The sequence below is a fragment of the Cervus elaphus genome, chromosome 15 (assembly GCF_910594005.1).
Source record: "Cervus elaphus chromosome 15, mCerEla1.1, whole genome shotgun sequence".
NCBI lineage: Eukaryota > Metazoa > Chordata > Mammalia > Artiodactyla > Cervidae > Cervus > Cervus elaphus.
In genome coordinates this window covers 89,056,379-89,084,280 of record NC_057829.1, presented here as the reverse complement: position 1 = coordinate 89,084,280, position 27,902 = coordinate 89,056,379, and the positions used below count along the sequence as shown (strand labels likewise).

General features: G+C 48.3%; 1 protein-coding gene and 1 non-coding gene across 2 annotated transcripts; one reads left to right on the top strand and one right to left on the bottom strand.

Moving 5' to 3' along the window:
- The first annotated feature begins 4,609 nt into the window (after window positions 1–4,609).
- Window positions 4,610–4,682, top strand: TRNAW-CCA. The gene has a single exon. It is a non-coding gene; the product is annotated as a tRNA-Trp (tRNA).
- Window positions 4,683–22,957: 18,275 nt separating this feature from the next.
- FOXI2 (forkhead box I2) lies at window positions 22,958–24,587 on the bottom strand. Its single transcript, XM_043927080.1, has 2 exons — window positions 24,092–24,587; window positions 22,958–23,400 (listed from the first exon to the last, which is right to left on the bottom strand). Exons 1-2 carry the CDS (start codon window positions 24,585–24,587, stop codon window positions 22,958–22,960), a joined length of 939 nt encoding a protein of 312 aa, XP_043783015.1.
- Window positions 24,588–27,902: the final 3,315 nt, after the last annotated feature.

Sequence of the window (27,902 nt, the reverse complement as noted above, 5' to 3'; positions counted from 1 at the left end):
CAAAAGCATCAGTTCTTCGGCACTCAGACTTCTTTATAGTCCAGGTCTCACATCTGTACATGACTACTGGAAAAATGATAGCTTTGGCTATATGGACATTTGTCAACAAAGTGATGTCTCTACTTTTTAATATACTGTCTAGGTTCATCGTAGCTTTTCTTCCAAGGAGCAAGCATCTTTTAATTTCATGGCTGCAGGCACCATTCACAAGCATTTCAACAAGGACAAGGAAATGTTTACTGAGCACTTACTATGGGCCAGGCTGAATTCCGACCAGAGCTCCTGGCTTTGCAAGTCACACAGAGTCTCCATCAGATGTTCTTCTTTGTTCTTTCTTTCTTTGACTTTGTTTCCGACCCTCTAGAAACTTAAATTGTGCAGTAGTTTGAGCATTCTTTGGCATTGCCTTTCTTAGGGATTGGAATGAAAACTGACCTTTTCCAGTCCTGTGGCCACTGCTGAGTTTTCCAAATTTGCTGCCATATTGAGGGCAGCACTTTCATAGCATCGTCTTTCAGGATTTGAAATGGTTCAACTAGAATTCCCTCACCTCCACTAGCTTTGTTTGTAGTGATGCTTTCTAAGGCCCACTTGACTTCACATTCCAGGATGTCTGGCTCTAGGTGAGTGATCACACCATCATGATTATCTGGGTCATGAAGATCTTTTTTGTACAGTTCTTCTGTGTATTCTTGCCACCTCTTCTTAATATCTTCTGCTTCTGTTAGGTCCATACCATTTCTGTTCTTTATCGAACCCATCTTTGCAGGAAATGTTCCCTTGGTATCTCTAATTTTCTTGAAGAGATCTCTAGTCTTTCCCATTCTGTTGTTTTCCTCTATGTCTTTGTATTGATCGCTGAGGAAGGCTTTCTTATCTCTCCCGGCTATTCTTTGGAACTCTGCATTCAAATGGGAATATCTTTCCTTTTCTCCTTTGCTTTTCGCTTCTCTTCATTTCACAGCTATTTGTAAGGCCTTTTCAGACAACAATTTTGCCTCTTTGTATTTCTTTTCCATGGGGATGGTCTTGATCCCTGCCTTCTGTACAATGTCATGAACCTCTGTCCATAAACTCCATCACAATAAACTGTGGAAAATTCTGAAAGAGATGGGAATACCAGACCACCTGACCTGCCTCTTGAGAAACCTGCAGGAAGCAACAGTTAGAACTGGACATGGAACAACAGACTGGTTCCAAATAGAAAAAGGAGTATATCAAGGCTATATATTGTCACCCTGCTTATTTAACTTATATGCAGAGTACATCATGAGAAACGCTGGGCTGGATGAAGCACAAGCTGGAATCAAGATTGCTGGGAGAAATATCAATAACCTCAGATATTCAGATGACACCACCCTCATGGCAGAAAGTGAAGAGGATCTAAAAAGCCTCCTGATGAAAATGAAAGAGGAGAGTGAAAAAGTTGGCTTAAAGCTCAACATTCAGAAAACTAAGATCATGGCATCTGGTCCCATCACTTCAAGGGAAATAGATGGGGAGACAGTGGAAACAGGGTCAGACTTTATTTTTGGGGGCTCCAAAATCACTGCAGATGGTGTTGCAGCCATGAAATTAAAAGACGCTTACTCCTTGGAAGGAAAGTTATGACCAACCTAGACAGCATATTAAAAAGCAGAGACATTACTTTGCCAACAAAGGTCCGTCTAGTCAAGGCTATGGTTTTTCCAGGAGTCATGTATGGATGTGAGAGTTGGATTATAAAGAAAGCTGAGTGCCAAAGAATTGATGTTTTTGAACTGTGGTGTTGGAGAAGACTCTTGAGGGTCCCTTGGACTGCAAGGAGATCCAACCAGTCCATCCTAAAGGAGATCAGCCCTGGGTGTTCTTTGGAAGGACTGATGCTGAAGCTGAAAATCCAATACTTTGGCCACCTCATGAGAAGAGCTGACTCATTGGAGAAGACCCTGATGCTGGGAGGAACTGGGGGCAGGAGGAGAAGGGGACGACAGAGGATGAGATGGCTGAATGGCATCACCAACTCGATGGACATGGGTTTGAGTAAACTCTGGGAGTTGGTGATGGACAGGGAGGCCTGGTGTGCTGTGATTCATGGGGTCGAAAAGAGTAGGACACGACTGAGCGACTGAACTGAACTGAACTGAAGAAACTTAAAAGCCATTCCTAGCTCTGGGCTATACAAAAACAGGAAGTGGACTGCATTTGGCTCCTGGTGATATTTCAAGCTGTTTCGGTAATGATAAATCTAAACACAGGCCCACCTTCCAAAGGTGATGGACAGTGATGGGTCATCTATGAGAGGAAGTAAGGGGTTATGAAAACAAAGACCCAAAGACCAAACCCAGGGAGGCTTCCTAGAGGAGGGACACTGCCTGTAGCAGGTGAATCGGGGATGTGAGGATGACTGCAGTGGGCACCCTGGCGGGGGGGACCTGGGGCTGAAAAAGCTGTGTGTACAAAGTCAGTGAGGCAGGAGAGAAAAAGAGTAAGGCCCTGGATGGCTGCACGCGGTAGACTGGGAGTGTCGTCGTGGCCTGAGGAAAGATAGCCTTTCAATATGGATTTAAAAGAAAGAATGAGTGACTGCAAAGTGGGGAGCCAGCAGGCCAGGAGTCATCAGCCCGGGGCTGCAGAGGTGGGCAGGCAGAGGGGGCCGCAGGGCCAGACGGCGTCCACGGGAGGCAGTGGGGGGAGCAGGGGCGAGACGATGGGGTGTGGACTGACCTTGAGGCCTGCCAGCCCCTCTTAGGTTAATAAGATGCCAGAGAGAATGACAGGAGTGTGAGCCTAAGCCCTCTCCTTGTAGGAGAATTGGTTGGAGAAGGGCAGATGGGTTTTGAGATCAGCCTGGGATCTTTCCCACAGCCCTTTGGACCTTCCAGAGATGAATCAAGCCCCCACACTTCCCCAGTTGCTTAGTGATGGGAAGCGAGATTCTGCTAACAGACAAAAACTTGCCCAAATTTTTGTCCTGTGTATACTGAGTGTGCCCCAAACCTGGGCCTTGGGGATCTTGAAGAGTAACTAGCCTACTTTTTCTACACAGAATTGACAGTCCGGTTAGGGTGACAGGTAGGCAACGTAGCCACAACACAAAGAATAAAATGAGGTTAATCATTAGTTTTAGGAAGAAGTGCTGTGGGAGGAGATGGGATGATCATCGGATGGGAAGACAGCTTCCCAAAGGCTGGTGCCCGATGCTGAAAGAACTATTACTGCCTCTTCTAATGGAACGTGAATCCAGACAAAGGTCACAGCTTTCTGGACACCCCGGATATTTAGTGACGTCTGTTTTGATCTGAATCACATGTTGGGAAGAGGAGTGACCAGTGGGACAGTTGTCTTTGTTGTTTAGTCGCTAAGCCATATCTGACTCTTGGCGACCTCATGGACTGTAGTCCACCAGGCTCCTCTGTCCATGAGAGTTTCCAGGCAAGGATACTGGAGTGGGTTGCCATTTGCTTCTTCATTGGTGGGGCAGAGGGCCTACCTAAATGCCGCTGGTATCTTAGCCACCTTGATGAACTTGGCTACCTGTCCATCAGTTCGTGCCTAAAAAGTAAAACAATGATGCGAATGAATCTTCCCTTTCTTGTGTTATTTCAAGCCAAGAGCAGTCCCTGTCCTGAGTTCTGGAAGGAGTTGCTAACAATCTCAGGCCAGAAAGATGGGAGCTGCTTGATGATAATGACTCACATCCCTTATTGAGTGTCAGTAATGATTCAGGGGAGAACAATGACAAATTTTCTTTCTCTCAAAAAAGGAACTTTGTGAAAACTGGTTTTTGATGAATCTTGAAAGATACTAAGAGGTCATTAAGGCTCTTTTCCCAGTTTTAAAACTTTTAAAGAATCAGGTAGATTTACAACAGATAAAAACCTGTAGAATTCTAGATCTGATTTTTTTTCTTTGGTTATGTATTTGTTGATGAAATGTACAGAAATATGCATGTGATTTAGCCAGACCTCTGATCATGCTTCTTCCTAATATATTTTCTCCATAATTATGAGATCTTCAGTATGATGTTGAACTGGGGCAGAGAAATACAAACGGGATGCCCTTTCACAGTCTACACTGACTAGAGGACCATCTGTCACCCTCCTGGGAAAACAAAGACGCCAAATAGAGACCCATTTTATGGGCCGTGGGGACAACCAGATGAAGAGGGGCCGTCTTGTAATTTCACATAGTTTCTGTAGGTGGAGGACTTGGGTTCTTAGAGAGGAACCTCAGTTCCATCCTTAGGATGAATTACTCCTATTTATAAACTCAGAGAAAGTGAAAGCATGGGCTTCCCTGGTGGCTCAGATGATAAAGAATCTGCCTGCAGTGCAGGAGACCTGGGTTTGATCCCTGGGTCAGGAAGATCCCCTGGAGAAAGAAATGGCTACCCACTCCAGTATTCTTGCCTGGAGAATTCCATGGACAGAGGAACCTGGTGGGCTATAGTCCATGGTGTTGCAAAGAATCAGACATGACTGAGCAACTAACACTTTCACTTTCTTTTCATAAACTTCGGTGAGGTTGAAACAACGAGCCTGTGACCAACAGAGCCTTTAGCTAGCAAGAGAAATGAAATACAGACATTCTTTTTTAAGAACTTTTTCTTCTGTATTGGAGTAGGGCTTCCCTGGTGGCTCAGAGGTTAAAGCGTCTGCCTCCAATGCAGGAGACCTGGGTTCGATCCCTGGGTCAGGAAGATCCCCTGGAGACGGGAATGGTAACCCACTCCAGTATTCTTGCCTAGAGAATCCCATGGACGGAGGAGCCTGGTAGGCTACAGTCCACGGGGTCGCAAAGAGTCAGACACGACTGAGCGACTTCACTTTCACTTATGGTCTATTAACTGACTCATTGGAAAAGATCCTGATGCTGGGAAAGATTGAAGGCAGGAGGAGAAGGGGACGACAGAGGATGAGACGGTTGGATGGTATTACCAAGTCAATGGACATGAGTTTGAGTAAGCTTCAGTAGTTGGTGATGGACAGGGAGGCCTGGTGTGCTGCAGTCCATGGGGTCGCAAAGAGTTGGACATGACTGAGGGACTGAACTGAACTGAACTGAGAATCTATTAACAAGGCTGTGATAATTCCAGGTGGAGAGCAGAGGGCCTCTGCCCTACATATTCATATATCCCTTCTCCCCCAAACTCCCCTCCCATCCAGGCTGCCACATGACGTTGAGCAGACTTCCCTGTGCTCTACAGTTGGTCCTTGTTGGTGACCCATTTAAATAGAGCAGCATGTACATGTCCACCCCCGACTCTCTAACCATTCCTCCCCCCTCATTTCTCCCCTGGTAATCCTAAGTTCGTGAAAGAGAGACATTCTGACACAAGCTTTTTGGAGGCTTGTCTGATGGAGGAAAGTTGGGTTAGAGGAAAGAGAGAAGCAAACGTCAACCTCCCACTCCAACTCATGTCCTGTCACCAGCATGTGACATTGTCACCAGACGGGGCATCTGGGTGTCTGCACCACTGTTGAGAAGAGCAAGAAGCCTGGTTTGCAGCCAGTATAGCCAAATCGAGCTACCTTAAGTATTTCATATAAAATTCATTTTAAAGAGGTTTTCCTAGTTATATTTTCCTAGTTTATTTCCAATGCTTATCAACTGATCTGTAAGTCTGAGTGGAAAATATTATTCAGAGAAATGACATCAGGAGAAATAGTCTTAAATGCTATTTTATTGTGTTTTATCCCTTCTGACTTCAAGAGAATAATAAAACTTGATCATGTTTGTAATCCATGCAAATTTTTCACAGCAAACTTATAGAAGCTGTAAGTTCACTATCGTGATTATTGTCAGTTAAGTATCTGAAGTCAATAGGGGGGATTTAGGCAAGAATTTTGCCTATCAGATATCACCTTCAGAAGCTGTGTTCCACCATCAGCTCTGAATTACTTCTGCTGATATTCAATGCTTAAGCTTGACTAAATCTGGGTCATGGTAATGCCCTCTATGGCCCAAGTGGTAAGATGTCTCACTTGCAAAAAAGAGACAGAGCAAGATTTACCCCGTGTCTGGCTGCTGGCTCATCATTCATAAAGAATCTGAGTGTAAGTGTCGGGACAGAGTAAACACACCCGTGAAAATTGCCTAGACTCGTTGAAATTGGAGTAAAATAAAAATATGAATAATAGCGGTTGGAGACCCTCTTCACCTGAAACATTATCATGTTGCTGGGAACAGTCTTCCTCAGTGGAAGCACCTACTTCTGGGCCTGGAATGAACAGATGCTCAATATTGGGGAAAGTCAGAAAAAGAAGAGAAGATTCAATGATGATTAAGTGAAAACAGTTGAACTAAGTTTCTCTAAAAAAAGAAAAAAAAAATTCTAGCTCCATTAAGCCCTTTCCATGGGAAGGTCTCCTGAGAGGTTAATCTGGATTCATCTGCCAGCATCTGTGCCCTTGGACTTGATTTCTGGTTCTTTTCCACATCAGTTCTGTGACCAGAGCTATCTCATGTTTTACTGCCTCAATCCCATATGCAACTGATGGAACCTCAGGAATATGGGTCACACGTTCACCCCCACATTCCTCGCACATCTAGCTGCTGTTTCAAGACTCTCAAGCCATAGCTCACCTAGTTGCTGCCACCGGGGTGCCTACTCCTCAGCTCGCGTGGTGAATCTCCTCTTAATCTTCTAGAGCTCATGATGTGAAGTGAAAGTCGCTGTCGTGTCCGGCTCTTTGCCACCCCATGGCCTATACAGTCCACGGAATTCTCTAGGCTGGAATACTGGGGTGGGTAGCCTTTTCCTTCTCCACGGCATCTTCCCAACCCAGGCATTGAACCCAGGACCGAGGTTGCCCACATTGCAGGTGGATTCTTTACCAGCTGAGCCACCAGGGAAACCCAGGAATACTAGAATGGGTAGCCTATCCCTTCTCCAGCGGATCTTCCTGACCCAGGAATCAAACCAGGGTCTCCTGCATTGCAGGCAGATTCTTTACCAGCTGAGCTATCAGGGGAGGGCTCACCATGAGGCTCCCTCAGAATGAGGTCTTTGCTGGGCCAGACGTTTCCCTGGGGATGACAGTACCCTTTCCCGGTTACATTGACCCTCCTGATTTAGTTACTCCCTTTCTGATGCTCCTTCAGGCTGTTTGCGTAGAGTCCCAAATACATATATACATCAAACACTCAGTCAAGGATGTCTTAGTTTCTTAAATTTATTTATTTTTAATTGAAGGATAATTGCTTTATGGCACCGTGTTGGTTTCCACCAAACATGGGCGTGAATCAGCCTTAGGTTTACCCACGTCCCTCCCTCCTGAACCCCCCTCCCGCTTTCCCCCCATCCCACCTTCCCCTCTCCCGCCTTCCCCCCTCCCCCCTCCCCCCATCCCGCCTCCTCCCATCCCACCCCTCTAGGTCGCTACGGAGCCCCAGCATGAGCTCCCGGAGTCATCCAGCAAATTCCCATCGGCTCTCCAGTCTATATACGGTCATGTGTGTTTCCATGTTACTCGCTCCGTACATCCCAGCCTCTCCTTCCTCCTCCCCCGCCAGCCGCGTCCGTGAGACTGTTCTCTACGTCTGAAGCACTCAGCCAAGGTTTGCCGAGAAAATGATTACATAGATTTGCTCATCATTTTATCCAAGTCCCTCCAATATAGTATCAGTTCAGTCCCCAAGTAACTAATCTGCCTGGTATTTCCCCCTTCTCAACCATTTAAAATCTAGCTTGACTCCAGCTTAATTAACCAGAAGCTGCTGTCGATTGTTTTATGAGGCGAGTCTGCCTAGATTTTAAAACACATTAGTGGAGAGTTTGTTTATCTCTTCTCTTCCTCAGTGAGCACACAGCATTCCTTCCTGTTGGGTCTTCTACATTACGTCCCATGATGTCCCCAAGAAATAAAAACATGCCAAATGAGACAAACAAATGTTTAAAGATGCATGGGATCCTGCTTATTTTTCCCAAGTTGTGATATTGGTTAATGCAAAGTTTCACTGTTTTCTCAGGGTCTTTCTCTGAGGCCGTGATAATAAGTGTTGAGTGGGAGAAGGCAGACCTAGAAATCAGCCAGGTGACCTTCAGGCCAGGAAGAAGATGAAGTCAGTGGGAAGTGCAGATCCTTCCATTTTATAATAGCAAACGTGGTTTCTGTGCAATAAAATCCCATTTTCAATGAAAAATTTCAATTTTCACGTTAGGGCTTAGTGTGAGAGCTAATGTTTTTTGCTTGCGGTTTTCAGCCAGCTTCTCAGATAGCAAGAGGTAAATGGCAGATGCATGTTCTAAAAAAAAAAAAAAGTCACTTTTTTTGTATCGGAAGAGAAAAAATAGGACAAATCATGCCTTAGGGTGTGCTGCGGTCTGAATGTCTGTGTCTCCCCCATTATTCATATGCTGAAATCCTAACGTCCAAAGCAATGGTCGGACAGGTGGGGCCTTTGGGAGGGGCTTAGGTCATTGAGGGTAGAAACCTCGGTGAATGGGGTCAGTGCTCTTAGAAGAGACCCCACAGGGCTCCCTTGCCCACCCCCATGTGGGAGGTTAGAGAGAAGAGACAGCCATCTATCAGGAAAGAGGCCCTCCCCAGATACCAAATCTGCTGGCACCCTGGACTGCAGGCTTCCAGAACGGTGAGAAAGACATTTCCGTTGTCTACAAGTCACCTTGGGTGTGGTATTTTGTGATAGCAGCTGAAAGGGACTGAGACAGGGTGTCAGGTGTCACAGAAAGTGTGCGTGGGGGGCAGGGGTGGGGAGACACGGACAGGGAGCTGATGCATTCCGTCTGGGGGCTGAAGGAAGATCTTTGAGGATTATTCAGGATGCAGTGGAAGATGATGAAAGAGCACAGACATCAGCAGAGGGGCTGGCCCTGGTGGGAGTGGTGGGAGGAGGATGGGAACCCAAGCAATGCAGAGTCAGACGGCAAAGGACCTTGTGGCCAGGTCCAAACGATAAGGAATTTGGACTTTATCTGGTATTTTAAGTATGGCGGTCAAAAGACTGGAGGCCACTGAAGTCAGCACGCCATTGGAACACCCTAGTCAGAGATGGAAGAAACCTAAGCCAACCTTGGGGCGGTCAGGATGGAGAGAAAGCCTGCGAGTTAAGAGTTCTCTAAGAATTAGGCTTGTTCCCATGGCTGATTCATGCTGATGTTTGGTAGAAACCAATGCACTATTGTAAAGTAATTATCCTTCAGTTAAAAATAAATAAATACAATCCAGCTGGAAAGAAAATTGTTATGCCCGATGTCCGAATCCCCGAGCGGGAAGAGAGAAGGCCTCCAAGACAATGCAACTCGCAGGAAGGGAAGTTTATTACTGACTTGAGCCAGGACTCTCCGCCCGCAACCAACGCAGTGGTGCGGGTCAGAGAGCCCCGAGCCCAAGCTGTTACACAAATTTATAGGGTGAGAAGCGGATTGGTTACACGTTTGCAAAGCAATTTCATTGGTCAATACTTTCCCGCGCACGGGACTTTCCTGGGGGTTTCCGCCCCGTTCCTAATTTCCTAATGGGCAAACATCGGTGAAAGCTAATTGGTCCTAATTGGCAAACAGTGGTCATTGTTAAGCGAAAGCTACCTGATAGTAGGAAGGCCTACTCCTAATCTAAGTTGCGTTACTTCTGCTCGCCTCAAAAAATAAGAAGCAGAAAGAAAAGAGTGGATACATATATGTATAACTGATTCACTTTCCTGTACATCTGAAACTAACACAATATTGCAAATCAACTATACACCAATAAAAAATGTTTAAAGTTAAAAAAAAGAAATAATTAGGTTTGTTGACTAAATAGAGGGACGACGAGGAGGGAGTGGTCCAGAGTGTCGGTGGACCGTGGTGAACACGAGGCTAGCAGTCAGCTTGATGGAGGGCGCACCCAGGTCCAGATGGCAACGCGGAATTTGAAAGGCTGATGTGACATCTCCTAGTAGCTGGAGACGCAGGTCAGAAGGAAAAGGACAGCCTTTCCCAGGGACTGTTGTTTCTTGTGTTCACCACCTCACAGCCAGGCACACCATGGGCATCTGATAAACTCTGAAAAAGATAGGACGAGGGCTTCCAATGTCAGCTCTGTATGTAAAGAGCTTATAAATTGTCCCTCCCCTTCTCACCACAAGAAACAGTTGAACCCACTGAAGACCAATGACCTTTCTTCGAGCCCACAGAGAGCTGAGGTCACGGAGCAAACCGCCACCCCAGGATTTAGAGAGAAAGGCAAACCTAGCGTCCCAGCCAAGGTCTGCTTACCTGGAGTAGAAGCCCCTGGAGCAATGAACTGTTAGACACCCATAACAGGGGATTCGACAAAGTGCTCAAGGCTGAATGCAGATGAGAATGAGTGAAAAGCCTTCAGGAGGTCATAGTCACAGGGCTTCTCTAGACTTTCCAGGAACCCCTCCACGTTATCATGACAAGGAGCCAAGACAGCCCCTTGAAAGTCAAAAGGAAAAGGACAACTGCTGAGAAACACACCCAGCGTCCTCCCTGATGAGCGCCTACTTCCCAGGAGGGATGAGCTTCACCGGAGCCTTGCCTCCATTGTGTGTGTTTGTTAGTCCCTCAGTTGTGTCCGACTCATGGACCGTAGCCCACCAGGCTTCTCTGTCCATGAAATTCTCCAGGCAAGAACACTGGAGGGGTGGCCATTTCCCTTCTCCAGGGGACCTTTGTGACCCAGGCATCAGACTCTGCATTGCAGGCAGATTCTTTACCCCGTGAACCACCAGGGGGCCCATGGTGGAAAAGCATCTCCCTGCCTCTAGCGCCCTCTGGTATTCGTGCCTAAGAAAAGTGGGGTGGGTTAGTACGCCTCGTCTGTGAAGTTCACAGCGCAAGGACACAGACACACTCAGAGACTAAGACGGAAACACAAAGTAACAGATAACGGATTAGAGCCTAAACAACTGCAAGATGCAGGTTTCTGAGGAAGAGGACTTCTAAAAACCCGAGGGCAACAGGGGAGACAAAAGCAGAGAAATCTGAAGCTTCAGGCACCTCCAGCAAATATCACATGCAGCCCAGCCTCTAGCCATATTTAACCATACAACCTCACCATGAAGGCCAATTTATCCAATCTATCACGTTCGGCTTTTGGCAAAAATCGACCAGGCCTGCTAAAAGGCAAGAAAAAGTACAGTCCCTGGAGACAAAGCAACATCAGAACAAGTCTCCAATATGACATAGACGTTGGAATTATCAGATAGGTGGTTTAAAATAATTATAATTAATATCATTATGTGAAATAATTTAATGAAAAATATAGACAACATACAAAAACACATGGGTTATGGAAGCAAAGAGATGGAACCTAAGAAAAAATTCAAAGGAAATGCTGGAAATTAAAGAAATGAAGAATGTCTTTGATTGGCTCGTCAGTAGACTGGCCAAGGAAAGACTCTGTCATCCTCTGAAAAATGTTGGCAAATTTTTTCTGCAAAAGGCAGATGGTAGACATTTTAAGCTTAGTGGACCAAGGGGCAAAATCAAGGATATTTTGTGATACTTACACAGCAAGAGAGAAAAGAGATTTCCACAAAATTTTGTTGATGTCATTCGACTTCTAGTACCTAATTACAATAGAACAAAACTGAGGATGAAAGCTAACAGTCTTAAATAAGTTGATTTTTTTCTGGACATTTCCTGGGCACATTTCTGCAGTCGCTGCTCTCAAACCTGATTTAATGAACTCATCATGAGTAAAAGCAGCTTTTCTTGCCCAGAAACTTGCTTCAGTCGCAGCTTCATTTTCATTTTTTGAATTTTTGTGAGGAAATTCTGCTGTGGTGAGATGGGATACATTTTCTAATTTTTCTGACCATCACCCTGAATGAGGAAATGCTTAGTCTGGCAATGCTGATGTAGAGTGCGTCCTTCCACACATGTCTGGAGTCATTGCCTGATAAACATGGTCCCTGGCCATAGCAACATAATCCACCCTCTCTTGTGTCTTAAAATTGCAACCCATGAAGTCCACTTTTTACTTCTTTTCCTTTCTTGATATGGGCTTCCCTGATGGCTCGAGGATAAAGAATCCACCTGCAGTGCAGGGGCAATAGGAGACACGGGTTCGATTCCTTGCTTGGGAAGATGCCCTGGAGTAGGAAATGGCAAGCCATTCCAGTATTCTCGCCCGGGAAATCTCATGGTCTGAGGAGCCTAAGGGTTGTAGTCCATGGAGTCCCAAGAGTCGGACCTGACTGAGTACACTTGCAGCTGTTTTGATATAATGGGTATGCACCAGTATTGGGCTCCCCTGAGAGCTCCGTTGGTAAAGAATCTGCATGCAATGCAGGAGACCCTTGTTCTAGTCCTGGGCTTTGGAAGATCCCCCGGAGAAGGGATAGGCTACCTACTCCAGTATTCTTAGGCTTCCCTGGCTGCTCAGCTGGTAGAGAATCCACCTGCAATGTGGGAGACTGGGTTTGATCCCTGGGTTGGGAAGATGCCCTGGAGAGGGGAACAGCTTCCCATTCCACTGTTCTGGCCTGGAGAATTCCATGGATTGTATAGTCCATGGGTTGCAAAGAGTCAGACATGACTGAGCGAATTTCACTTTAACTGGTAGTAAAAAAAAAAAGTCTTGGAACATCAACATACATGATCCTTAAGATGCAGGCTACAGCTATTGATTCTGTATCTGCCGCTGCGATCTGCAGGGTGTGGCCAGGAGAGCCACCGGGGTCTCAGGAGCAGTTCTGGTCTCTGAAGCATCACCAGTGCAGCCGTAGACGGCGCATAACCGAATGGGCAGGGTGTGTTCAGTAAATCTGTATTTATTGGTGCCAAAAAATTTAATTTCATGTCACTTTCACATGTCATGAAATATTTTTCTCTTATGTTCTTTTTAAGTCATTAAACAATGTAAAAGAACTCTTAGTTCATGGGTCATACAGAAACAGGTGGTAGGCCAGATACAATCATTTGGAATTCCTGGCTATAATTTTCTGCTCTTTCTTTCCCATTTGAAACTTATAGATCGTATTTCTACTCATTCAATGACATCCCTTAATTTTAAAATTATGCTACTAAATTCTATTTTATAATAAAGAACAGTCGTGTTTCTAGTTTTTTAATCATACCTAGAGAATTATGCCCTTTTATACAATGAAGTCCAAAGACAGTGATGTGTCCTTCTTGCGTCTGAGCTTTCTTGGAAATGGGACTCAATGGATCAACATCTCTGAAACTGAATTTGAGGACAGAGAAGGTGGCTTTTCTCTGCCGCTCCATCCCCTGCTCTTTGTTACAAGAAAGGCAGTGTGGATGGTGGGAAAACCAGGGAGTTTGGTAGTCCAGGTAGTTTAGCTTTAAATCTTGGTCTGGAGCACTCTGCCTCCCTTGGGTGATTCACTTGACTTCTCTAAGCCTCGCTTTCGCATCTGTAAAGCTGAGTTAGTACCATCTTCCTTGTCCATTGGCGTTTAGTAGAAGTCATGTCTTTAAGGCCCTTGCTGGCTGTGGGCACTCAGTCCCAGCGCACCATCCCTCATGACCCAGGCCTGCCTGGTGCATCTTAGAGGATTTCGTTTCCATGGCAGGGGTCTGCGTTCCTACATGCAAAACCCCAGCTCTGCAGTTTTGCTTTCTCTCGAAGCTGTCACCTATTTTGCAGCATGTATGAATGAAGCCTCTAAACTGAACATCTTGACTTAACAACATCCCCAGCACCCGGTCTGGATTTATCAGAACCCTTTCCAGTGGATGGTGCACAGGGCAGGCGTCTCAGCACCAGCTCTTGTCATTCTACACCCAGTTATGCTAAAAGTCTTTTCTTTTTTAAAGTGTAGATGCCCAAAGGGAGCCATGGGGTTGCTGTGTGAAAGAGCTCAGGTGAAATCTGAGCCAGAGGAGGGTCCCTCCTAAGAGGTCAGAGGAATTCAAAAACATCCATCTTACTAGATACTGGAAAATGTGTGACTTTTTCCTGTTATAAATCTCATTTTAATTTTGTGCCTGCAATGAATGCATAAATATGATATGTGTACTAACAGACTGACACATTCAAGCCCTGAAAATGAAGAAACATTCCTGCCAGGAATGACAAAAAATTCTTGCTAATGAAGAAATATTATTACTATAGATTCTTATACGTCTTACATTTCTTACATATCGTTCACATATTGTATATCCTAGCCAGGACACTGTAGAAAAAATTAAAGCAATCGAATGAAAAAAAAGGTTAAGGACAATGTATTTCTTAAGAATAACATTACAAATGATTCTTTAAAAGTTTTCTTCTTTCCTTCCCTTATAATTTCTTTCTTACATTGCATTGTTTAAGTAACGTGCCAAACTGTCTTTAATTTCACCCAATTAAAATGCATGATGAAAAATATACAATGTGATTTATTCTTCTTGACAAAAATTTAAAAGCAGTAAGTCAAACAAAAGAAAGTAAGTAAAACAGGAAGGCCATTCTGTTGCACTCAGGATTCCAAAAAGAGCAGAAAGAATTAAGCTCCAGCTTTTCAAGAATCCTGAAACAGAAACCACTCATTAAAGTATTAATTCTGTTGCCTTGAGAAGTCTAGCTCCCTTAAACCGACCTGCCCTTAGGCTGCAAGGACTGACGAGTTCCCAGCTCAGCAGAGCGCGGTCCAGTCAAAGGGTGTCCTTTGGCTCAGGTGGAGAAGTTAATGTTCGCCTTAGGCAGAGGCAAACCACCCATGCGTGCAGAGGTGAGGGCTGCCTGCAGGTGATGAATTGCTGGGACTGATCGGGCCCTGGGAGCCAGGCAGACACCTGAACACTTCTAGAAGATGCAGTCGAAATTATGAGTCATACACACACTCAGATATGGTATGGACCTAACAGAAGCAGAAGATATTAAGAAGAGATGGCAAGAATACACAGAACAAAAAAGATCTTCATGATCCAGATAATCACAGGGGTGTGATCACTCACCTAGAGCCAGACATCCTGGAATGCGAAGTCAAGTGGGCTTTACGAAGCATTACTACAAACAAAGCTAGTGGAGGTGATGGAATTCCAGCTGAGCTATTTCAAATCTGTAAAGATGATGCTGTGAAAGTGCTGTACTCAATATGCCAGCAAATTTGGAAAGCTCAGCAGTGGCCACAGGACTGGAAAAGGTCAGTTTTCATTCCAATCCCAAAGAAAGGCAATGCCAAAGAATGTTCAAACTACCACACAATTGCACTCCTCTCACACGCTAGCAAAGTAATGTTCAAAATTCTCCAAGTATGTGAACCGTGAACTTCCAGATGCTCCAGCTGGATTTAGAAAAGGCAGAGGAACCAGAGATCAAATTGCCAACATCCACTGGATCATCGAAAAAGCAAGAGAGTTCCAGAAAAACATCTATTTCTGCTTCATTGACTATGCCAAAGCCTTTGTCTGTGTGGATCACAACAAACTGTGGAAAATTCTGAAAGAGATGGGAATAACAGATCACCTAATCTGCCTCTTGAGAAATCTGTGTGTAGGTCAGTATGCAACAGTTAGAACTGGACATGGAACAACAGACTGGTTCCAAATAGGGAAAGGAGTACGTCAAGGCTGTATATTGTCACCCTGCTACTTTAACTTATATGCAGAGTACATCATGAGAAACGCTGGGATGGATGAAGCACAAGCTGGAATCAAGATTGCCGGGAGAAATTGATTGATGTTATTGATATAATTATTGATATAACCTCAGATATGCAGATGACACCACCCTTATGGCAGAAAGTGAAGAAGAACTAAAGAGCCTCTTGATGAAAGTGAAAGAGGAGAGTGAAAAAGTTGGCTTAAAGCTCAACATTCAGAAACCTAAGATCATGGCATCTGGTCCCATCACTTCATGGCGCATAGATGGGGAAATAGTGGAAACAGTGACAAACTTCATTTTTGGGGGCTCCAAAATCACTGCAGATGGTGACTGCAGCCATGAAATTAAAAGATGCTTGCTCCTTGGAAGAAAAGTTATGACCAACCTAGACAGCACATTATAAAGCAGAGACATTACTTTGCCAACAAAGGTCTGTCTGGTCAAAGCTATGGTTTTTCTAATAATCATGTGTGAATGTGAGAGTTGGGCTATAAAGAAAGCTTAGCACCGAAGAACTGATGCTTTTAAACTGTGGTGTTGGAGAAGACTCTTGTGAGTCCCTTGGACTGCAAGGAGATCCAACCAGTCCATCCTAAAGGAGATCAGTCCTGAATATTCATTGGAAGGACTGATACTGAAGCTGAAATTCCAATACTTTGGGCACCTGATGTGAAGAACTGACTCATTGGAAAAGACCCTGATGCTGGGAAAGATTGAAGGCAGGAGGAGAAGCAGATGACAGAGGATGATTTGGTTGGATGGCATCACTGACTCAGTGGATATGAGTCTGAGTAAACTCCAGGAGTTGGTGATGGACAGGGAGGTCTGGTGTGCTGCAGTCCATGAGGTCGCAAAGAGTCAGACACGACTGAACTGAACTGAACACACACTCTTTGCCTCTCTCCATCTTTAAGTCTCATTAAGCCCAGGCCCTGTGTGAGGAACACAGAGCATGAACCCACTTGTGTCTTTAAATTCTTCCTGCCTTCTTGGAATCCGAGCCTTATTCTGATAATGGGATTAAGGTCTGGGGAGAGCAGAGGTAATAGGAAAAGGTAGCCTGGAAAAGGCCTTGGCATCTTGGAGGTGTCAGCCTGGATTCTCTGGGACATTGTTTGTATTATTACGATTGCGCTCATGTTCAAAGGGAGAAATCAATCAGCCCTCACTGGCCTCGGCATCTCCCTTCACATCTCTGACTCTTCCTACCTGCAGCTCCTTACCCCTTGGTGCCCAGGCTCTGCACAACAGTTGTCTCCAGGGCTGTGTCTCCTCCTGTGTTGTATCTGCAGGATCCAGGGTCTGGCTCTCTGTAAGGAGCAATCAGGCCTGTTATAGGACAGTGGAGGGCCCACGAAGGAGGGAGTGTGTATGAAAAGCTTAGGGTCCAACTCTGCTGACTCACATACTTATTCACTCATTCAACTCTACCCCACAGGTGTTTGATTAAATAGAGCACGTGACTCCTGCCCACATCGACCCAGGAGAGGACCTAGGGAAGAACAGGGTCTTCTGGAGGTGTGATAACAGTCCATCCAGGGGCCGCAGGTGAAGAGCAGAGAGACACTTAACTTCGATGCCAGGGAAGGATCCTGAAAAGAGAGATATCTCTCAGACCTGAAGGACAGAATGAGGGGGAGGGAGTGAGGCAGGTGATAGATAGATTCTTGCTATCACAACTCAGTGTAGCTGTGTGGTCCCTGGAAAACAACCACTTAATCTTCCTGAGCCTCAGTTTCTGCATCAATGAAATGGGGATAATAATACTTGCCTCCCTGTGAAGTCGTGAGGGCTTAATGAGATGATGTCCAATAAGCAGGTAACAGAGTCCTTGTCACCTTGATGTTCAGCGTTGGATGGATACGCAGGTGATTCTTGGGAGCAGAGAAAGCCTCCAAGACTCATCAATTCAATTAGCTCCATATTAAAGAACAGATATAATGAAAATCTAATTTAATATTCTATTCATTTACCCTCCGCAAACTGATTGAGATCATTCACATTCTTCGTGTTCAGTCCCTGATGAGCTTACCAGAGAGAGCAGTCAGCTTATGGCAGGTGCCAGGAAATTAGCCTTGAGGAAAGTTCTTTAGCAAATTTTACATTAGATTAAAAGAGAGAGAGTTGTCCAAGCTTCAACGAAAGGATGTAGGGATGCACCAAAAGAATCCATACCCAGGGGCCTTGGGGAATAACCAGCTCCAGTCACATGAGTGGCCGTCCCCTGTGACCCTCAGCTGACAGATCTTCTTCTAAGAGTACAGGATTTATGTTAAAGTTTCTGAATAACCCTGTGGAGAAGGGAGCAGACCACACTGGCTCCAGCCCAGGGCAGTGCTCAACTCCTAGCCTAAGTCACAACTAAGTTATGAACCCGAGAAGGCAAGCAAGCACTTCCAAGCTTTCAGGGTATAGGAAACACAGCAATGTGGTAATTCGGTATTTACAAATGAGATGGCTTATGGACTCGATCATAAAGTCGTTGTTTTGGAGCCAAATAGCTGCAGTCCAGCCTGTAACTGCTCCCTGATCTCTCCCTCTCCCACTGGAAGGAGGCCTTGGGAAGGGTATTCACTGCAGGGCTGAATGCAAAGCCAGACGCATAGCAGACACTCAGAAGATTTACTGAACACATCAGATTTTACTAGGATGTGTGGCCAGGCCCCTGATGCATTCTGTGATCATTGCATGTGTTCCTCTCCACCTGAAATCAAACCCTGAGTGCAAATGAGATATTCTCACAGTCCTGTTTGAAAATACTGTGCCTTTGAGTATCATGGGTTGATGCTGTCAAGGCTTTTTTCTTGAGGATCCTGGCCAAGGCCTGGCTCTATGATGTGTGGTGTGTGTGCGTGTGCATGTGTGTGTGTGTGTGTGTGTGTGTGTGCACGTGCACATGTGGGCAGGCTCAGCTATGTACATATGAAAGTGTATTTCTGAGTATGAACCATAATAAGGTTGCATCTATCAAGAGAACTTTTTAGTTCTCATTAGATAAGTTTCTAGAGATCATTTAACCTTTTTCCCCACTTTGTTCATTTTTTAATTTTTGCAATATTGTGTTGGTTTCTGCCATACAACAACATGAATCGTATCCCCTCTGTCTTGAGCCTGCCTCCCTTGCCCTCATCCCATGCCTCTCCGTCATCACAGAGCACCAGACTGGGCTCCCTGTGTTATAGAGCAACTTCTCACCAGCTGCCCGCTTTACCCATGATAGTGTATCAATGTTGATGCTACTTTCTCCATTCATCTCATCCTCTCCTTCCCCTACGGTGCCCACAAGTCCACTCTCTGCATCTGCCTCTCTGTTCCTTTCCTGCAAATAGGTGCATCACTACCATTTTTCTTGATTCCATATATATGCATTAATACACTATATGTGTTTTTCTCTTTCTGACTTCACTCAGTATAGGGCTTTCTGGGTAGCTTCAGCGGTAAAGAATCTGCCTGCAGTGTGGGAGACCTGGGTTTGATCCCATGGTCAGGAAGATCCCCTGCAGAAGGGAATGGCAAAGCACTACAGTTTTCTTGCCTGGAGAATCCCATGGAAGAGGAGCCTGGCGGGCTACAGTCCATGGAGTTGCAAAGAGTCAGACACGACTGAGTGACTAACACTTTAACTTTTCTTTTACTTTGTATAACAGGCTCTGGGTTCATACACCTCACTAGAACTGACTCAAATCCAATCTTCTTGTGGCTGAGTGATATTCCATTGCATACATGGACTGCATCTTCTTTATGCACTCATCTGTCTGTGGACATCTGGGTTGCCTCCATATTCTGGCCATTGTAAATAGTGTTGCAATGAACATTGTGGGTGCACGTGTCTTTTTCAATTATGGTTTTCTCAGGGTATATGGGAGAAGGAAACGGCAACCCACGCCAGTGTTCTCGCCTGGAGAATCCCAGGGACGGAGGAGCCTGGTGGGCTGCCGTCTATGGGGTCGCATGGGCTCGGACATGACTGAAGTAACTTAGCGGCAGCAGGGTATATGACCAGTAGTGGGGTTGCTGGGTCATGTGGGAGATTTATTCCTAGCTTTTTTAAAGGAATCTCCATATTGTTCTCCATAATAGCTGTATAAGTTTACATTCTCACACCAGTCAGAATGGCCGTCATCAAAAAATCTTCACTTAATCCTTTGACTCAGCTTTTCTATCGACAGAATCACAAGGAACTTCAGACTCTTGTTTCAGTGAAGAGTTACAGTAATTACTATAAGGTTATTTCATTGAATAAAGCAAAGTCACTTGATTACACTGGATGTACTTAGGAAATTAAAGATTAGAATTTGAAGATGAATATGGCAAGGCAGCATCACTAAAGTGCAAAATTGTTTTCATCGTAGATGGACACACTCAATATTTAATCCATATGGGAATCCCTATCTTGAAATCCAGTGCCCACTTCTGAAAATTCTAATTACTAAGTTTTAAAAAATACTTTTAACACATATTTGAGTCTTCATCACAAATGGTTCTTTTCTGCCTGAGGACTTCTTGCCACCCCATTGATAATTTCTATAGGAGGTAATATCACAATTTACTTTATTACTATGCTGTTTGGTTTTAAACCACCTGAAGATTTCCACTACAGTTTGGCAAAATGAAAAGAATTCCTAACAACCCAGTATCTCGCCCCTCTGAAGTTGGAAACATGCCATTTCTTTATTTGAAACTATTCAGTGCCACAGAAATGCTGATTCAGATGAAGAACTGAGTGTCTCAATGACGCTTGTCATGTGCCAATACCATCATACCAAGGCACTCTTTTTGTAAAGGTTTGCAGCTAGTTTTAAAGCAACTTGAAAATTTCCTCAAGAGAAAAGCCATAGCTTACAGCTCCTACCTGTGATATGCAAAAGCACAGTATTTTGCTACTTCAAAGACCAAAGAGACAAACAGGCATAGATGGGGTTTGGGTACCACCACGGGGCTCCCAGGCCCAGGGAGAGGATTCTCCTGGCACAGTCCCTCTATCTGCCCAACAGCAGCTGGTTCTTCAGCTGTCCACATGCAGTTTGCTTGGGAACTAAGGTTAAATTCACCAGACCTGGCCCAAAGAAGATACTTAGTTATAAACTGGTGACAAGCTGCTTTGCTTTTCTTACTTATTGTGATTTCAGCAATTTCCTTCTGAGAAAATCTGTCTTTGGGATCATGTGAAATGGTTCCAAAGTTGACTGCCCCAGGGCCCAGGAACTGCATTTTTGTCTCCCGGCACCCCTCCCCCCACGCTGACCCCCTTCATTGTGAAAATACATCCAGACAAATAAACTGTCACAGAAATGAGATGGTTTCTGATTCCCAAATATCTTGCACTGCTAGAATTAAACTATGTACTTCTCAGGAAGAGTCATCTATATGGTTATACCATTACCAATTAATGGTATAAAGCAGGAATGGAAGAACCATTTTTCAATATCAAAAATTGACCTTTAGTCAAACAAACTAAAAGTTGAAAGATCTTTGTGAAGCCCTTTTCCCTCCACTTTAACCAAAATACCATTGTTGGAAGAACAAAAATGGCAGCTTCATACCAGTTTCTAACAGCCATGCGGCTTTCATGTGTGATGTTTATATATACATTATCAGCCAATTTTCTGAAAGCCCCATTAATTGTAAACGTGTGCATTGTACTTTCCCAGTGTTGTCAAGCTTATTTTTAAAAATTCCTTTACTCCAAGTTTCCTGCAAATACAGAATCTAGACTGAAAATGCTGAAAACCGTGGTGAATCCTTCAAATGTACAGAACAGCAGGTACATTCAAGTTACAGTCTGTTGGTGTTTATTTTTAGCATTTTTGTTAATTAAATAGGCCTGAGAGAAAGAAAATTCTTTCCTTTTGTAATGCGAGGGTTTTCTTTTTCTTTGCTGGTTTTCTTAAATTGTATTACCTTGGGGGGAGCGCTTAGGGTTGATTGTCAGTTTGGCAACAAAGTAAGACAACAGAGCTAGGACCCAGCTCGCCCTCCCCAGCCTGGCGGCAGAGAGGAGATGCGAAGCAAGCCACTGAGCTTCCAGAGAGGCTCAAAGGAACACCGCCCGGGGCTCCAAACTCACCCCAACACCTGGCTTATTCTATTCACACCCAAGGCCTTCCCTTCCTCTCCCCCAACCCCCGCCTTACACACACACACACACACACACACACACACACATCAAGATCACAGCTGGCTCAGCCTTAAGAAATCGACAAACCGCGGGCCTCCCTTCCAGCGGCAGCGGCTGCGCTGGGCTGCGCGGTCAGTTTTGGCGTTCACCGGGGAAAACTGTTGCAGCTCCCTGGAGGCAGCGGCTCCGCTCGGTCTCGCCAAATCCTCTGCCCTCCCCCAAGTTCACGGGGTCCTCTCCTGCTCGGCCTCCTCGGGAAGACACCTCTCCTGCGCCCCCAGAGCACAGAGGGTGGGTGTGCCCCGCCAAGAGCCCTCTGCTCCAGGACAAACCAAATGCGCCACTTCCCCCCCGCCCCTCGACCCCGACCCGGGCGACAGAATCTCGGGGAGCTACCGAGGCCAACATGTCTCCTCCCAAAGGCTGCTGGCTCCAGAGATGACCGTCTGAGCAAATACAAATGGGGGGAGCGGCTTACACTTGCACCGAAGGCTCAGGGATGGGGGAGCTGGGGCCCAAACTGCGGGGTGAGGGGTGGGCGCAGAGAGGAAAACAGGAGTGACTTCTCAGGGTGTGAACGTGGCTGGGGAGGCGGGGATGGGGAGGCGGGGAGGGGGCAAGCCTAAACCTAGCCTGAGACTCCAGGGCGCTAGGCATTGGCCCCGCTGGCACCCCCCTCGAGGATCTGATGACCTGGTCCTCAGACCGGGGAGGGAGGTGGGCGCTGAGTGTTAGGGAAGGAGGCGGTGTTCGCAGGACCGCCGGCTGCTCTCCTCCCCCAGCGCAGCTTCAGCCATCAGGAAGTCCCTCTTACTCCCTTCAGCTCCAGACACCCCTCGCTTGCTGACCACACAGGCCTCTAAGGGTGAGGGGGCCCACCCTGTCCCCCGGGGTGCTCCTGAACCACTCGGGCTTCCCTGGAGCACCAAGGAAAGGGCCTGGGCGCCGGGTGGGCCAGGCTGGAAAGGTGGGAAAAAATCCCACCCAGAGCGGTCCGGGGGTCCACAGTAGCACCTATCTAAGACACCAAAGTATCTTTGGGATTGGGTCAGGCTCCCCTCGGAAAATCTGGGGCGAGCACCAGCCTGTCGCCCCTTTCAGATGGAACCTTCTGGGAGCGTGGGTTCCAGGGCCAGGCCAACTGGAAGGACAGGGAAGGCGCCCACTCGCCCCACCTGGATGGTCGCTGGGTGAGGAGTGCACGGCGGGCTGGGTTCCCTGCAGCGGGACCCTGGGCCCTGCACCCCCAGCCCTGCCTTGACCCCTGCGGGGGGAGCTCGCGGTGCCTTGAGCTCAGCGCCTGTGGACACTCGGGACAGTCCCAGGCTTCCCATCAAACTTCGGTCCCCTCCCGGCTGTAGATGAAGTGACCGACGCGGAAGCCGGTGGCTGGCGTCTGCTGGCCAGCGGCGAAGCCGGGCGCCGGGCCGGGGACCTGGGGGCTGTGAGTGGCGATCGTCGTGGGTCTCCCGAAGGAAAAGTCTCCCGCCAGGCCCCCGGGAAAGGGACTGAAGCCGCCAGCCAGGGCACCCACGGCCGAGGCCAAACTGGAGAAGCAGGCCGCGGCCTCGGGCGCGGGCGGGGACGCCGAGGCCCGCAGGTCAGGGGAGGCGGCGCCCAGGGGCTCCAGCTCCGGCGTCTTGGCTCCAGCCAGGCTCTGGGGACCCGACGGTGCGACCGCGCTCGCCTCCCCCCTCCGCTTCCTCTTCCTTCGGAAGTTCCCGTTGTCAAACATCTTCTCGCAGTTTGGATCCAGGGTCCAGTAATTGCCTTTACCTGCGGAAGAAGAAAGGGCCCGGCTCAGAAAAAACGGGGTCTGGCCGAGGTGATGGGTGAGAAGGTGAGAAATGGAGGTCAACTTCTGAGGGATTCCCACTGGCCCCTCCATGAACCCTCACCCCCACCCCAAACCTTGAGGGGACGCTGTGTACCGGGCCGGGCGTCCACAGGGAAGGACGACGCCGGGGAAATACAGAGCCTCGCCGCGGGCAAGGCCAGAGAGAAGGCCTGCGAAGTGAAGAACGGAACCCGCCCTCCTCCGGCCATCGCTTCGCCAGTGGGGCGAAGGATACTTCGCCTGGTCTCTCTGCAGCCTCCCAAAGCGGCATCACCTTTGTCTTAACCTTCGGCGGAGGCGGGGAGCCGCCGTCTTCCCCACTTTAAGCAGAGGACACGCGCCCCCGAGAGAACCAATTCCCAAGGTCGCCCTGGCAGGCTAGCTCCCGGGCTTCTTCCTTCTCGAGAGCGGGCCAAGAATTAGAGACTCACTTGTCCTGGACATGAATTCAGGGCTGCGGGGGTCGGCCGGTTTCCTGCAGCCGGTGGGCGCCCCAATCGGTGTCTCCTCCCCACCCTCCTCCCGCCTCGGCTCCCCCAGCTGGGAAGCCTAGACGGTCCCGGGCCGCCGGGTCCCTCGAGTGCCCGCAGCCCGGAGTCCTGGACTCGCGAGGGGGCGCGCCTCTGTTACCTGGGTCGTCCTCGTCGCGGGGCACCTTCTTGAAGCAGTCGTTGAGGGACAGGTTGTGGCGGATGGAGTTCTGCCAGCCCGCCTTGCTGCGCTTGTAGAAGGGGAAGTTGCCGGCCACGTACTGGTAGATCTGGCTGAGCGTCAGCTTGCGCCGCGGCGCGCTCTGGATGGCCATGGCGATGAGCGCCGAGTACGAGTAGGGCGGCCGCACCAGCCTCAGCAGCTCCTGCTGGCCCGGCAGGCTCAGCCACGCCAGGTCGGCGCCTGCCAGGCCGCCGGGGGCCGCGAGGAGAGGGCCGGGGGCCCCGTAGGGGGCCGCGGGCACGGGGCCCGGCGCGTAGGGCGCGGAGCTGAGAGCGGGCGCGTTCAGCCACAGGCGCGGGCCGGCGCCCGCTGCGCCCAGATCTCCGCACGCGAAGCCGGAGGGGCGCGCGGCCGCCCGGGCCTGGCCGTGCGGGGCCGCAGAGGGCCCCGAGCCGTCGCCGTATTCAGCCATGTCCTGCCGCTCCCGGGCCGGGGCGATGGCTCGGCGCCCAAGCTCACGGGCGCGCCGGCCAGTGCGGCCCCCCGCAGCAGCTCCCGGTGTGGCGGCCGGACCTCGCCCTCCGCCCTTTAAATGCCGTCGGGGGCCCGAGCCCCAGGTGAGTGTCGGCGCGCTGAGCCCCCGCCCGCGACAGCTTTGGAGGAGTGCTGTCTGCATCCCCGCCCCGGGGTCAGCTTTCCGCCCCGCCCAGGTCCAGATGCGCTCGGGCCGAATCGCTCCGGTGATTCCCAGACCCTGCGTCTCCTGCGCCGCCGGACTTCCGCACCCCGGGCCCCGGGCGATGCCAGCCCCGTCAGGCCTTTAGGGCCCCGCGGCCCTGGCTGTCCGCACCCTCCAGCAGCCACCGCGCGTCCTCCTTCAGGCCCCAAGGGTGCAGCGTGCGATTCTCTTCCAACGCGGTGCCCCCTTGCTCGCCCGCCAGAGACTCCCTTCCGGCGTCTTGGGGACACCCGCAAGGAGCTAAGGCCCGCCGTGCGAGGCACAGAGTCGAGTCATCGAGGCGGCGCGGCGGCGGAGGACGTGGCTGGAAGCGGACCGTGGCGCTGGAGTCGTCTGATGTCCCCGCGCGATCTGCTCCGAGGTGGACCAGACCCCCGTAAAGGGTGGAGATGCTGGAAGCTCACTCGCTTATCCAGGGAGCCCGAGATGCGGCCCGGCTAGTCTGCGCGGTGGCCTTCGGCACAGGGTGCCCTGTGGATCGCAAAATACTCCGGTGGGTTTCCCAGGATGCAGGGAAGACAGGGACGTCCGGGTGGTGGACCCTGATGCACGGAGCGGGGAAGACCAGGAGCCCCTGGACCCAAGTGCCCTCGCTCGAAGGAGCGATAATCCAGGTTCAGAGATAATTGAGGGGGGGGGGGCGACCTTCAGCGTCCGCGGTGTTAGTACGTGTTGGAGAAATCGGTCTCCCCTGGGACTCCCCCAATGTCTCCAAACTTTCCGACATGAGGAGGGAGCAGGAGGCAGCCCGCGTTTGGGGCTAAAGATTAGCCGGAGTGAAAAGACTGGAGCTCTGGGGGAAAGGGGGCCACGTTGGAGTCCCTTGTTTCTCTCCCCGTGTGGTCTTAGGCCGCTCAGGTTGTAATTTAGAATTTCATGTCAAACAACCAGTTTGTGGAACTGTTTCATAAGTAGTAGAGGGGAGGGTCCCTCCATTGGCACATGGGACTCTTCTCTAGGAAGTAACAGCCCCTGGGGAAGTGGTTGGCGAACTCCACTCATTTCTGGAGGATTGTCTGCTCTTGGAGAGAGTAGAGACCAGAAATCCAGGTCTTTCGGCCAAAGACAGGAAAGCAACAGACCCAACGATTTCATTGAAGTCAGCTTCTCATCCCTCCCTGCGCCCCCTTCTGGAAGATTTCTAATTGATGTCAAAGGCTTAGGAGATGGAAGACCCCAATGCCTTTCAGAGCACCACCCCCATCACCGCAGGGATGGTTTAGGAGGGAGGAGGACAGTAGTACTTTATTTGGGAAGCATGCCCCTGATTTTTCTTGTTTCTGTCAAGAAAGCAGCCAGAACCATCTGTCTGCCAGTTAAGAGATCTTCAGAATGTCCTCACAATTTTAAACACCCACTGTCTCTGTAGACATGACAAGTTTTCTGGTCACTGCCTACCTAGGAGTCCTAAACAGAACTGGTTCTCTCCCTCGCATCTTTAGCCTATCCCCCTTTCCTTTATTCTCAAAGGTGGCCCCATCCCTCCTCTGTCAGATTTTCGGGTGCACCTGTTTTCCTTCCTCTGGTCCCCATGGAGAGGTGTCCCTGCTTGGTCATGTCCAACTCGCTCCTTGCTTCTCTTCAAAAGTTTGTCTCTGTCGGCTGTTGATGTCCCTTCTGTCTGGAGGACACTCCAGTGCCGCCCAGTCGGGCGTCCACCAACAGGACTCCACTGAAACTGCTCAGACACAATCTCCAGTGGCCTCTGTCCGCCCCCGCCCCCTCCACCCCCGAGTCCAACGATAGCTCTTACTCATTTTGCTCAACTCTCAGCAGCTCCTGACACTTTCCAGAATCAACACCCTCTTCCCACTGGCTTCTAAACTCTGTCCTCTTGTTTACCTCCTCTTCTCCAGCTCTTTCTCAGGCTCAGAGCTCTATTCCAGGCCCTTCCCTCACTCTTTTTGCTTTAATTACTGGCCCTTAACTCATGGTTTCTCAGCCTCGTCACTATTGGCATATTGGGCTGGATAATTCTGTGCCATCCTGTGCACTGTAGGATGTTTAGAAGCATCTCTGACCTCAGCCCACTAGATGTTGGCAATACGCCTCTGCTGTGACAACCGAAGATGTCTTAGAACACTGTCAACCATTGTTCATGGGGCCAAGTCACTGCTGATTGAAGATGTCTGCATTAACTCATGATTCTGTCATCTTTATCATCCATTTGGATGTCTTCCTCTCCAATACCTTGTGTCCCATGCTAATTTATTATCTTCTACATGAGAGCAGCCTCCAGCAGATGAGAGCTCCTCTAGTCCCCACAGCTGTTGAGGAAGTAGGAACTTCGGTCCTACAGCCACAAGGAACTGAATTCTGTCAATAGCAGGAATGACCTCGGAGGAGGACTGAGATCCAAATGCAACAACCAACACTTTATTTTAGCCTGAGCAGAGAACCCGCCATGTTTTGCTTGCTGTTTAACCTAAAGAATGTGAGATAGTGAATGGGTATTGTTTTAAGCTGTTAAGTTTGTGGTAATTTGTCACAGAGCAAAAAATAAAATAAGAAATTTTTAAAAGCCCTTAAAAATACAACTGCAAAACCAAGAGGGGCCATGCCGTCCCAGTTCAGTGCCTGACCTTTGTGGTCAGAAGGAGGTTCTCACTTCTCGTGGGGTCTGTGCCTCCCCTGAGAGAAGCCCTGCCCTGTGCCCTGACTTCTCACCGTCTCCTGTGTAGAACTCCACACAGCCATTGATGTTCAAGGCTGATTAGTGGGGTCTACGTAACTTTTTTAAACATTCAAGATTGGAGAGAACTCAAGGGTTTTTCTGTCATTGAATAGATCATTTGCAACATCAACAAAAGCCGTCCTTGACTTCTGCAATTCTGTCTACAAAATAATGTCCCAAGTTCTGAAATTAGCTATGGATTTCCTGTTCCTCCCTCTAGAAGGGGTCGGGTCAGGGGTCACTGTGGCCATAAGCCTAGACCCAGGTCAACCGGACTTTGGCTTGAGCCTTGCCTCCATCAATGGAACTTAAGTCAATGATTCCACCTCTGAGTTCCATTTTTTCTACTGCCTGTGAAGTGCTTTGAGGTGTTA